At 40.0% G+C, this 12,893-nt stretch overlaps 1 protein-coding gene across 1 annotated transcript in view; it reads right to left on the reverse strand.

Annotated features, from left to right (window-relative positions):
- Positions 1 to 369: 369 nt before the first annotated feature.
- Positions 370 to 12,893, reverse strand: part of LOC134806409 (proton-coupled amino acid transporter-like protein pathetic) — a 45,548-nt gene continuing 33,024 nt past the window's right edge. Inside the window, exons 2-10 of the mRNA XM_063779675.1 lie at positions 11,055 to 11,121; positions 9,815 to 9,931; positions 8,343 to 8,493; positions 7,422 to 7,543; positions 6,452 to 6,536; positions 3,946 to 4,190; positions 2,197 to 2,409; positions 1,592 to 1,761; positions 370 to 721 (exon numbers count right to left, since the gene is read on the reverse strand). Of these exons, the coding sequence (XP_063635745.1) occupies positions 414 to 721; positions 1,592 to 1,761; positions 2,197 to 2,409; positions 3,946 to 4,190; positions 6,452 to 6,536; positions 7,422 to 7,543; positions 8,343 to 8,493; positions 9,815 to 9,931; positions 11,055 to 11,107 (1,464 nt within the window). The 5' untranslated portion in view covers positions 11,108 to 11,121 and the 3' untranslated portion in view covers positions 370 to 413. The remainder of the gene's footprint in view (positions 722 to 1,591; positions 1,762 to 2,196; positions 2,410 to 3,945; positions 4,191 to 6,451; positions 6,537 to 7,421; positions 7,544 to 8,342; positions 8,494 to 9,814; positions 9,932 to 11,054; positions 11,122 to 12,893) is intronic.

A 12,893-nucleotide genomic window follows, 5' to 3' on the forward strand; every position in this document is an offset into this window, starting at 1 on the left:
ATTCCCACCCTCCCACCGCAAAAATAAATATAACAAACCACCACCAAAAGAATAAACCTCGACACGTGTTTCGCCTCTCTACGAGGCATCCTCAGGAGTTGTTGACGGTCTGACGCCCGGCAACGGAATGACCTGTCTAGAATGGTCGGCCATATTTATACCTTGACCACTCCCCCTACCGTGCAAGTGTGAGTGAGATGGAAAAATTCGTAATAACGGCGATGACGCAACATTCAATTGTTCGTTAAGAATCATGCCCCACGCACGTTAGCACGTTATCTTTTCGCGGATTAGCAAAGTAATATTTTGGTTTTAATTAGTATGGATTTCCGCAAAGTAACGCCTGATTCTATTCACTATTAAATATTTTCTCATATGTCCCTGTGACAAAATTCCTCGACCGTTACATATTTTTATGACACCCAAGTCCCATTAACACCGGTCATATTTAGATTCATATTCATCTCCAAGTGCTCACTCTGTCCATATTTAGAGACCATATCGCTGATGCTCTTGTAGGAACCAGCAAACAAAGCCACTAGGGATATCATGCCAATGAAGATATTCTTCCATAACATCCAGTTGAACCTGCCAAGTCCTCGGTCCCAGTTGTGAACGGTGTCCACGATGGCTGGCGTCAGAAGACCGAGGGTAGATAGAAAGATGGCGCCGCAGAGACTGATGAAGAGCTCCAGATTTGGGAAGGCTGCTGCTAGGGCAACTGTAAATAAATAGTAGATTGTAAAAGACCATAAAATATCATTTTATCCGAGGCAATTGTGGGTCGAGAATAAAATGCGTATTTATGATTGATACTCTGCTTTATACTTCACTAGCTACCCACCCCGGCTTCGCACGGGTAACAAATTATACACTTAAACCTTCCTCAAGAATCAGAATATTGATAGGTGAAAACCACATGAAAATTCGTTCAGTAGTTTTTGAGTTTATCGTGAACAAACACACAAATAGACAGACGCGGCGGGTACTTATTAATGGTGTAGTGGTGATGATTCGGGTCCGCGCGGCCGCGTGCTTTGGCGAGGACACGCGGATCGCACCTCCCAGCCCAGATTTTTCTTTGTGCTGCACCTTACTGTTATTTGAGTATTAACGATTTTTGAACTACAAGAAGTAAGTTTTTGAATGAGACTTTAAGTATTTAATTTGTAAACGCTATCGCTATATGTTCGCCAGGAAAAGCTATACGTTCGGGTGACTAGAAGTTTGTTACACTACACGAAACTTCATTTGATCTGTTTGACGTCGATAAACCATAGAGATGTACTAGGTATGTACTTAATAGTTTTAAGCTGCTTCTGCCCCCAATGCACCTACACTTACATCTAAACACGCAACGCACACAAACGCAACAAAAGCCAGGACTTTGCCGTGATTAAACTAAGTACTTAGCGAACTCGGCGCCGTCGACTGGACAGAGTAGCATAGCAGGCTTTGGTGTCGGAGGCCAAGATTTACTTTGGGCCGCTTCGCCATAGCAGTAAGTAAGTAAATAATATTATGTTTTCCATCCTATAGTTATCGAAATGACTAGATTTGTGTAAGTACTTAGTTACATTCAATATTGTACCTGAGCCAACAACAGCAGCAGTCCTGATGAAGATTTGCGTGATGTTGTGATATCTGACGGATATTTTGTTGTGAATCACTCTCCAGATCATCTCCATAGGTACATATAACTGAAGACTGTATGTGAAAAGGATAGCCAACGCCATTAGGATCTTTGCGCTCTGTGCCAAGCTGAAAAGGTAAAGTAGATGAAATTGTTTTTATTGTAAATTAATCATAAGTAGTTATTTGTTTTACAAGGGGGCAAAGTTGTTGTTTAACCTCTAGTGCTAATATTGATAGCTTAGTCTAAAGGGGCCCACATATTACCAGTTCGCCGGACGATATCAGGCAACAACTGACAGGCTGATATCGTCCGGCCAATTGGTACCTAATCTGTGGGCTCCTTAAGGTACTTAACTTCGCTCCAACTGAGTTGTAAATAGAGTCCGTCTAAGTCTTAGACGGAATTTATTCACAACTCAAGGGCCAGCGGTGAATGGTTCAAACCTGGGAACTGGACTTTAACCGCGAAAATCGAAGTTCGTGAAGTTAATGTAGGTTTGCTGTGTGTGTTGCAGCAAAACAAAAGGGTGCTGGGTCACACATCAGACATCAAGTACTTACACTTCATCCTGCGGCAAGTTTAACGTAATGCTTCCCCTCACTTCGTCGCCATATTTCATGTAACCAAAGAACCCCACGATGCCGTAGAGGGAAATGACTATAGCCATGGCCACGTTGAGCACCCCCGGACACCCAAGGAACTGTTGCGGCTTCGCCATCTCGTTTTCAACGGGCATGACCACTCCGATCCCTTCCATCGCGAAGATTACTGTACTGGAAAATAATTTCAGGATAAAAACCAAATACACTATCGGCCCATATTAGTCGTGGTAGGGCTAAGTTTAATATACTCATGGACTAATTTAGAGGAACGCAAAAAGAGGTTTAATTACTGGATTACAACACCCAAAGTAATTTGAAAATTACTTATTAGCTATAGATTAGCTTCAAAACTAATTAAAGACCGTAAAACGGGGTGAGTAGGTTTCGCGGGGAGAGGTGGGTTATGAATGGGGAGAGAAGTTTTGAGAGGGGGGTGAGAAGGGGTTTTAAGGCTACTGCTACAAAAATAATGTATTCCAATTTAAAATGGAGCTATAGTAATATACGCATAATAAAAAAAAACGATCCAACAATCTTCCAAAATCACCTTTGTATGAAAACCCCTCTCACCCCAAATACGAGATGAGGTGGGTTTTCCTCTTTATCGTCAAAGTTATGAAATGGAACTACCTGAAATAAAATAAAAACTAAAATACAAACGTCCGGAACACTTATTATATACACCATTCAGTTTTCATATGTAAAAATAAAATGTTATCGAGGTCTGAATTTCAGTTTTGACCCTACTCACCCCATTTTACGGTACTATCGAAATCAACTGCGTAGTCATCTCATTTACAGGTTGACATTTCAAAGCATTCAATTGAGTTTTTAGAACAATTTCTCAACCATGTTTATTAGGTATTTCTACGATATTGGTTTGATATAATTTATTTATTATTTATTTCTGTATTTGCATAAGACAGACTGCCAAACTGCGAAACAGTTTGATATAATTAGGACCGTAAATTTGCTCGCACTTTGCAGCTTGCTATTGTTTGGTGCAGACAGTAGGGTAAAAGTGGGATACATGCCCCGGGGGTATAGTTGCCTTGATTGCAATTTCTCTAGTTTCTAGACAGACTCTGCAACTACAACTAAGTTGACCGCGTTGCATATCTCTGTGCAATTGCATGGGACGGCTAGGTGCGATCAAAGTTTTTGCGGGATAAGTATCCTCTTTCTCGACGGGGCATCTACCGTAAACGTAGTTTACATGGATTAGGCAACTATCCCATATAGGGGATAGTTGACCCAAAATTTAGAGGTCCGCAATAATCGCCAATACTCTGGAAGTATCAAAGATAATGTTTATTCCTTTCATAAAATTGAAGATAATAAACCTAAGTACCTACCCGTTTTACAAATAAGGCATCTTGCTTTTTGTACTAAGAGATAACAAGTAATTTCAAAAAGTGGGGCATCTATCCCACTTTTACCCTATACATTTCCCGTTTCCCACTGTTGCAACGCTGCACTAGCAACACTGTTGCAATCACAATCTTCAAGTAATTAAAAGTATCATCCTTGGTACAATGCCTCAAGAGCCTATTTTAGATTTAAGCTAGTTATTAATTTCTTTTAGCAATACCATAGATTATATCTTGTTTGTAAATAAATGATTTTTTTTACACTCCATAAAAAAAAAAAGTTAAGGCGAGAGTGGAAGGGTTAGTGGGATGGTGCAAGTGGCGTTTAAGGCCTCACCTGATAAACAACGGCCACTGGGTAACCCTCGCGACCATTACGCGCTCCTTAGGGTTAGGTAGACCGCTGAAGATGTAGTACATAGTGATGGCGAAGCAGATGACCAGCAGCACGTTGGCGACGGCGGAGAATGGCACCAACCACTTCAGGTTCCTGATTTGGCAGATCAGGACTAAGGGGACGAGGGTTAGGGCGCAGTACGTCTCTACCGAGAGCTTGTAATCTGGCATGTACTCGTCTAGTACCTGAAATGTTTAAAATAAAGATAAAGATTATTATGCAAGTAGGCATATTACAATGCGCTTATGAACGTCTAATAAAGCTACACCTCTGCATCTAAAAGATTTCAGTCCCCCCTTAATTGGATGAGGGTATCCCAATATGGGACCGGCAACATACTCGGCGGGACACATCTTTTCAAAACATTACATCTTATAATTAACATGCATTACGAGTAAATAAGAAAAAATGCAACGTTTCAACGTTACTCGTTCATCACACTTTATCACACTTACGTCCGCCAACTGCACCGGTGTGTGAGTGATACAGCACATAATTATGTACATAGAAGTCTCGCTCGCACGCCAGAGCGGAGGGAGATTTCAGTGCCAAGACCGCAGAGATGACACGTGGCGAAAATCCTTATAGCTATCTTAAAGTAAGGTTATAGGTAGCTGTACCACGAGTTGACACTTGACGTTTATGTTAGCGACTGCGTAAATTCGATCGCAGTCCATCTCATTAGCACTGATGTACGATAAAGAGGCATCGTGTATTTTAATAGGAATACTGCGTGTGGATGGCACTACTAGCATTGCATGTAGGGCCACCCCACACTAGCGTTTTTTAGCGTCGGGGTCTAGTCAGCGATATGGAAAATGGCGTCACTGCGCAGTTGCGCCAACGTTGCGTCGAGCAGCAGCCATAGAGTTGACTAGACGGCGACGCTCGGGAGACACTAGCGTGAGGTGCCTAAGTAATTAGGGTCACCAGATGACAGGAATTTTCCTGACATGTCAGGAATTTTGGCCTTTTGTCAGGAATGGGGACGGAACACGAATATGTCAGGAATTTTTTGAAATGATATACTTTTTTATAAAGTACATTTTTATTTACTTAAATTAATCCAAAAAATATTTGTAAAAAATTATAAATGAGATCCACGCAACTTATCAATAAAACAATGTACCAAAGTAATACAAATGCACTTGTCGTCGTCAAAAATATGAATGTCAGGAAAAATATTCGAAAATCAGGAATTTTGTCAGGAAATTCTAAATTTCTATCTGGTAACCCTACTAGTAATGCTCCTGCCGGATTCATCGGCAGTCAGTTTTTAGCGTGAACACAAAGGCACTCGCAGTACCGTCCACACGTTGACGCAATATTACACGTTCCCTTCTGCACCCAGCTTAGAACTAAGTTCTAAGAATTATTGCTACGAAGTTTATACTCGGAATATTCCGTCCGATTGTTTATCCCGATAAACCCTCTACCTATTTATTATAAACTTCTCGGTGTTGAACTATTATAAATTTCCATTAGTTTGAGTAGGTACTCGAAATATAAGCTATTCATCCCAACGCACTTTGCCCTTTACAAAAGTTATTCCTAAATGCAAGACACGAGGATACGGCAAAATTGCGGACTTTTGTTTTATTTCGAAATTTGGATGACGAGTGCAGGGGCCCCATTCCTCGAACTATGTAGGTACATTAGACTAATACTATTCACATTCGACATTAGACTAATATGTCCACGAACTGACAGATCGTATGGGTTGTCATGACAACACACTAATAATATTAGACTAATATCAAAACTTCCGTGAGACACAGACATATTAAATGTATTAAAACGGGTCACTCACGTATTTAAAGTCGAAAAACGCTCGACATGTTTCACTCCGTACCGAGAAGTATCATCAAGAGCTTGCGTTTACGGTGACGGAACGGCGCAGACTGCGGGCCGCAGCTCTCCGCGCCCGATGACTCGGCGCAGGCGCCGGTGGCGGCAGGGGGGGGAGAAACTACCCTCATTTATGCCATTATTATCAAATGATGGGTTGCACACAACACTCACTACGTCATTCGCTAATGGTTCGTTCACACTGTCCACAGACGTAGTACCCAAAATAGTTTTCCAGCTTGTAGGCACTGACCAACCACAATCACGGTTAAAATTCGGATGACGACTAATTTCGATAGCCTCCCGTACTTTTCGCTTCGCCAGCACGGTTACCTTATCGAAACGTATATAGGGAGTCGAATCCGAATCCAATACGTGTTCCTTCACCGCAGAGCCCCAGGTTTTTTCGACTTAAAATACTTGAGTGACCCGTTTTTAATACATTTAATAGACTAATATCGTTCAAAAAATGGTGCAGTGTTAAGGTCACATTAGGATAGTAACAGCAGCTACTATTATACTGTTGCGGCATTACTGCTGCGGCGTTGTTGCGGGCGCTGTCACTGTCAATTTACTTAAATGGCTATGGTACTCTTACCTCTTTGAAATTTTCAGCAATAAACACAATGTACACACAGAGTGCCGCAAGGTATGTCACAGTCAGGGCGTAGTCCACAACCGTCCTGTAACAAAATAAGATTTTACCATTGAATAAATAATAAGGTGGTAGTTGGTACTATAGTGCTCGACATGCTAATGCCCAATAGATGACACCCCGCTGTTACCTCTATTGAGAATGACTTTAGTTTCAAGATGACATGTACTGGGACCGCGTCGAGCAACCACCACCTTAGTACTACCGTACAGAAAGGACAGAAACTTCCTACAAAACCGAAGTTTAACAGCGATTCAGGGACGAATCGTGCTATCCCTTTCTAATGGATGGCACTATCCTTTTCGGCTATTTAGGGTTGTCAAAATTCATGCAATCATCTTATCTGTGGCCGTGCACGCAAAAGGATGTCAATTGGTGCCAACCTTAATTATTGCTCGGAGCAATGCTGAGCCGAACGGAGCCGAGTATGCCCGAAAGGAGGAGTGTCTCCCAACTGATTTTACTGAAGCAAAATAATTTATAAATGGAACCCGTATCAATCTTCCCGTAAAATTTGAGGCAGATAACAACATAAAGGACAGCGTTATAGCTGTGTTCGTCGATGCAGATAACTTGATATTGGATGGCGTCTAATACTGTGAAATTGGCATAGAAAATTGAAACAAAACACATTGCTTTCTATAGCAAAACCCATGTAATCCGATGTAAGTGAGAGCAAATTATGAACTTTGATTCATTGACTGGTGGTACGAAGTTCAGCGTGACCGCTGGTTACCGTACTAGCTACCGTACCAAATAATTAACCCAGTGTCAAATTGTACTGGTAACCATGGTAACTCCAGGTTTAACCAGTTAACCCCGGGTTACTGTAATGGTGTAAGTGGCCTTTATAGGTTATAACTTGTTATAAGCTTGATTGACAGGCCTTTAAAAATAAACGGAAATAACTAACGTGACGAAACCAGCCCACGGCCGCAACTTCTTCGGTCCGTATTGGAACGCTGCGCCGCACGTCTCTGCGAACCCCATGGAGGGTTTCTTTGCGTCCACGCATACTTCTTGAGACGTCCGCACCTGGAATTGTAAAAATAAAAATATAATAACCATGAACGGATGTAGTAGCCTCGAACGTGACATCATACAGGGGCAAGTTGAAGGCAAGCGCGCTAGAGGAAGAGCCCCTGCAAGATGGTCGGATTCCATTAGACTAGCATGTGGTTCCATGCAGAGGGCAGCCCACATAGCCCTTGATCGCGTTAAATGTAGGGATATAATTAGTTGTGGGTCACGATCCTCAGTCATGAGGGAACGACGAAGAAGAAGACAGATAGTGCATAATTATTTTCCATCGTATTTTCACGGAAACTTACGAACGTGTTTTGTTTTTTCAGTCATTCTCGCCTCGGTACAAAAAGTTCTAAGGTTGACTGAAGTAGCATGACAAATACGAACGTTTCCGAGAAAATGCGATGGAAAACAATTATGCTACATCTGTATCAACCGATTCTAAGTGTAAAATCTCACTTGTTTCGTTATTGAAACGGCGTTAAAATAAGTTGAAGCGTTGCATCGAATTAGGGACTGACGGATTGATCGTTCTAATCGCCACAGGAATTCAGCATGACGTCAACAAAATTGATCAATCCAAGATCCCGTCATGTAATTTTACGTAAAATCGTCATGGATATTGTTTCCTAGGTTCTTGAATTTCGAAATTAGGTATGGCAATTTTGGAATTCAATATGATAGGCACTACCTACTTGTTGGTGATGCAAAAGCTTGGTTTTTAGTATCCTCGCAACATTTGGGGAGTTCCCTCAATTTCTTACCCAAACTTGTGATAATATTTTCTTTAGCTAAAGATAAAACTGACCAGTATATAAACACAGTGTGTACAGATGAACCCAACGATTATAGTGCCGAGGGCGCCAGCCGCGAGACCCGCGTTTTTGAAGGCGTTCGGCATCGCCAGGATGCCGGAACCGAGGGAGGATTTTAGCAAATGCACCAGGGATCCAATGGTCCTGTAAAATTTCAAAATTTGTATAAAAGAATAGACGATATCGATGATTTATGTAAATCATCTTCCTCGCGTTGTCCCGGCTTTTGCCACAGCTCACGAGAGCCTGGAATCCACTTGGCAACTAATCTCGAGAATTGGCGTAGGCAGTAGTTTACCGAAAGCAATTGCCATCTGACCTTCCAACCCAGAGGGTAGACCAGACCTTATTGAGATTAGTCCGGTTTCCTCACGATGTTTTCCTTTACCGAAAAGCGACCAGTAAATATCAAAAGATATTTCGTACATAAGTTCCGAAAAAGACAAATCACATACCGCACTCGCAGATTGCAATTTGCGTCGATCAGGCAACTTCGTAATAGAGCGAAACATGTTGAGAAATTTTCGGCTTAAAAACGTGACTGATCCGTTTCAATAAATTAACTTTTGCCCGCACTTTGACTGCTTGTAGTGAGTAGGGAATGATGAAGATGATTAATAAAAACTACTCTGTCGTTTTCCGGGTTTATCTCCATACCAAATTTCATCTATTACGGTTCAGCTGTTTAAGCGTGAAAAGGTAACAGATAGACATAGTTACTTTCGCAGTTATAAGTTATAATATAAACAGGGATAGTGGGGGTGATATTGAAACTAGGCCACTAAAAAGAAAACAGTTCCCGAGAAACTTATGTCTGTTACTAACCGAAACGTAACCTAGGTACTCAACTTCCATTAGCAAAATATTATGTATCTCAAACTGTCTCAAGAGTTCTCTCAGCTACTTTTTATGTATACAGGGTGTCCCTAGCCATTGGACAAAACCGAAATGTACATATTATGCATTAGATTAGGGTATTTAGAAGCAGTATACAAAGTATCATAACAACCCCGGCGCGCTCATTCTTTCTTCCGTGATAACAACCGGTGTAGCGGTTACGAAGAAATTAACAAATGATGATTTTATACTTTAGAGCAGCCTGTATGTGTTAGTAGCTCCTGAGGTTATAAACAGTATGAAACTTTCGACCTTTTTAATTATCTTTTTTATTTATGACACTAATGACTAAACTACTGACTTTTGACAAATTTCATCATTGCCGCAAATTTTCGAACAAATTGTCAAAAACACTGCCAATGATTAATACAGTAGGTTTCTTTTTGTATTTGATTATTGGAAATAAATTTTGTTTGTTTATTTTTTTATCTTTTGTTCTAATTAAAAAATAATAACGTTAGAGCATTCCTGAGAAGTAACCCTTCGTGGGATTTCAGGGTTTGTCCAATGGCTAAGGACAACCTGTATAAACTATCTTGGGAGACCGTAATCTGGTCCAAATACTTACGAATTGGGATGCGCAACATTTCTGTGCTCAAAAGGGTTGTATTCCTTTTCATTGATGACTTCTTTTGAGCCCAAGCTCAATGTGGACTGAAATCCCGGATTACCGGCTAGATCCGCCCTGCGAAATGCAATACGCAGTATTAAATAAATATTACAGTACATTGGTCCTATTTTCCCGCATTAGTGCGGGAAACAGCACTTTCCGTGCGTATGTCAAAAGTTTATAGGGCCATATGTACTGTAAAACATTGTACGATACACGTGCGAATAGATAATTTGCAACTCGTGTCGATTCTAAACACTCCCTTCGGTCGTGTTTTAATTTATCGCCACCCGTTTCGAATTTCCTCTTTTCCGCACTTGTATCGTAAATAACTATTACACTTTAGTAATAGACTAAAGTGTAAGTAACTTTCGTCTTGCCTAGACAAATGTATACAGGGTGTTTGGTACATCGTTTGCCAAATTAAAACGGCAGATCGGTTGAGTCATTTGCTATCTACTCATGCCTAGGAAAAAAAATTTGGCCATGGTTTTTTTTACTACTGCGCAAGTAAATATTTTAAATTTACGAAAAACTGACATAGAGCTGAAAAAAAAACGTGTGTAAAATTAAAAATTTCTAGGCTTGGGAAGATAGCAAATGACTCAACCTATCTGCCGTTTTAATTTGGCAAACGATGTACCAAACACCCTGTATAAAGTCCCAGTAACTAACCCACTTTTGTGTGGAAAGTTGGCTAATGAAGCGTTGATTGTACTTAGAACAGTTAATTATTATGGCAAGAGGACCAGGTCCTATCTTGTTCCTAAAATCTATAAGAACATACCCTTAAATATTAGGAAAAGCACCAATAAAAATGTATTTAAGTCTAAATTTAAAAAACTCATGTTAAAACAATATGAAGCTAGGATAAACTTAAGTTAAAGAATGTCATGTTATATTGAACTTAGATTTGTACCTTATATTAGTATCTAAAAATAGTTTAAATATCTAAATTAAGTAAAATAGCCTATAAACAGTATGTAAAAAGAGGAGCCTATTTCTGCCAACAAACTGTTATACAGTTTGGCGGAGGTTGTACCTATCATGTAAGAATATGGTGTTCCGTGAATAAATGGTTTATTTATTTATTTTTATTTATTTTTTAAATGTCTATGTTTGCAGAATGTTTGGGTTTGAAGTGGAAACTTGATTATGTAGGTACCTAATAGATAAACAAGGAACATGTTAAACTTACGTTGAATTAAAATTATCCAATATAATGGTGGATTTTTTTTCTCCTTTCCCCATTTTGACGTGTTAACCTGAAACAAAGGACGGTTTTCAAAATTATTACCATATTACCTATATAATAAATTAATGGCTTTATTCATAAACGCGTTACTGGCTTAATTAGCTATGAATCGTTTGTCTTTATCTGTCATTATGACTTATGTATGTGTACGTGTGGGATGGAAATACAGGTAATTAATCTTAATTTTTAACAAGCAGAAACGTCTACGAACGATGCTATTAAGCTTAGAATAAATTTAAAAGTGGAAAAATCCAGGGGTCGTGATTTCAAGTCTCACCCAAGATAGTAATTTTTCCACTTTTAAATTTAAAGGTATTTTGTTTTGAACCTTAACACACTGAAGCATTGCCATTATTTGAAGATTATCAGTATTTTTAGTACTGTCTGTCTGTCATTTCTAATCCTAATTTCTCTCCCTCTCCCCTGGAGGCGGAACTTGAAGTAAAGTTGACAGATGGATATGCTAGAGGACTGTAGTCCAGATAAAATATTTTACAGTTAGGTACCCCTAAATAAAACTACACTCCAAAATCAATAGTTTTTTTCGCCCTTATTAAAATTTTACACGTGATTTTAACGACAGAGTAGTAGTTGTATATCGGACGATACAGTAAGGTATACGCGCGCGAGCGAAAGCGAAGCGGCCTGCCTGGCTAGAGCGCCACTCACCGTGGTCTTCTTCAGACTCCTGAGGAAGACCGCGTGCCGTTTGTAACCTCAATGCGTTGCGAGACTTTCGCGACTGATTCAATTTTTTTCGGGAAGGCATGGAAATGCGTATAAAATACGAGTCCCAAATCGTTTGACTCCGCAAACGACCAGTGCCGGATTAAGATATTGTGATGCCCTAAGCATTTCTAGACCATGGTGCCTCCTCTCCCTGGTCATCAAGATTACATTGATTTTTTTTTGGTAAATTGAGTGACGTTCATTGCCGCATTACAGCTGAGAATTGAAATCAGTCACATCATTTTATCACGAAAATTAACAGTGCCGCAGCAGTAACGTTGCAACAGAGTACCTAATGCTGCTGCAGTCGCCATATCTTACAATGTAATTGAAATCCGAGCGAAGCGAGCGCGAATTAAGGCTTATTCAAGTCAACACGTATTAAATTCAGCGCCATCTGTTAGTTTACCAGGGTACTCTATGGTGGTAGCACATATTTGAAAAAAGTTTGCCCCTCCTTCCTAAGTAGCTCCATAAGATTCAGGGGCAAACTTAAGTCAATCGAGTGTTGTGGCTACCCCCCCTTTTAGGGGTTGAATTTTTATAGCCTACCTGGCCGGGGATGTTCTTGACAGATTAGTAAAGTTTGCATCAAAATCCGTTCAGCCGTTTTCACGTGATGCGCGTTCAAATAAACAGACAAACAGATAAACAGATAAACAGACAAACAGACAAAACTTCTAAAAACTGTTGGAACGTGTTCTGTTATCGATTCTAAGTATCCTCAGCCAACTTTTATTCGAATATCTTCCATGTACAGACTTTCGACCCTCTTCAGCTTTATTATATGTATAGATTTTCTTTAACAATTTGTGCTCTAATTTCTCATTGTCAATAGAGGTGACAGCAAGGTGTCATCTATTGGGCATTAGCATGTCGAGCGCTAGTACGTTTACCTTATAGTAAATGCGAATGTCTGTTTGTAGGTAGCTGCACAATATGTTTAACAGTTGGAGATTATTTACCTTCCTTGATTATTTTGTTTCAGTGCATTTGTGATAATAAATGTAACAATTCAATTACGACACATTCATTCATTCAAAAAAACATTCA

Source organism: Cydia splendana, chromosome 3 (assembly GCF_910591565.1).
Source record: "Cydia splendana chromosome 3, ilCydSple1.2, whole genome shotgun sequence".
In the NCBI taxonomy this organism is placed as follows: Eukaryota; Metazoa; Arthropoda; class Insecta; order Lepidoptera; family Tortricidae; genus Cydia; species Cydia splendana.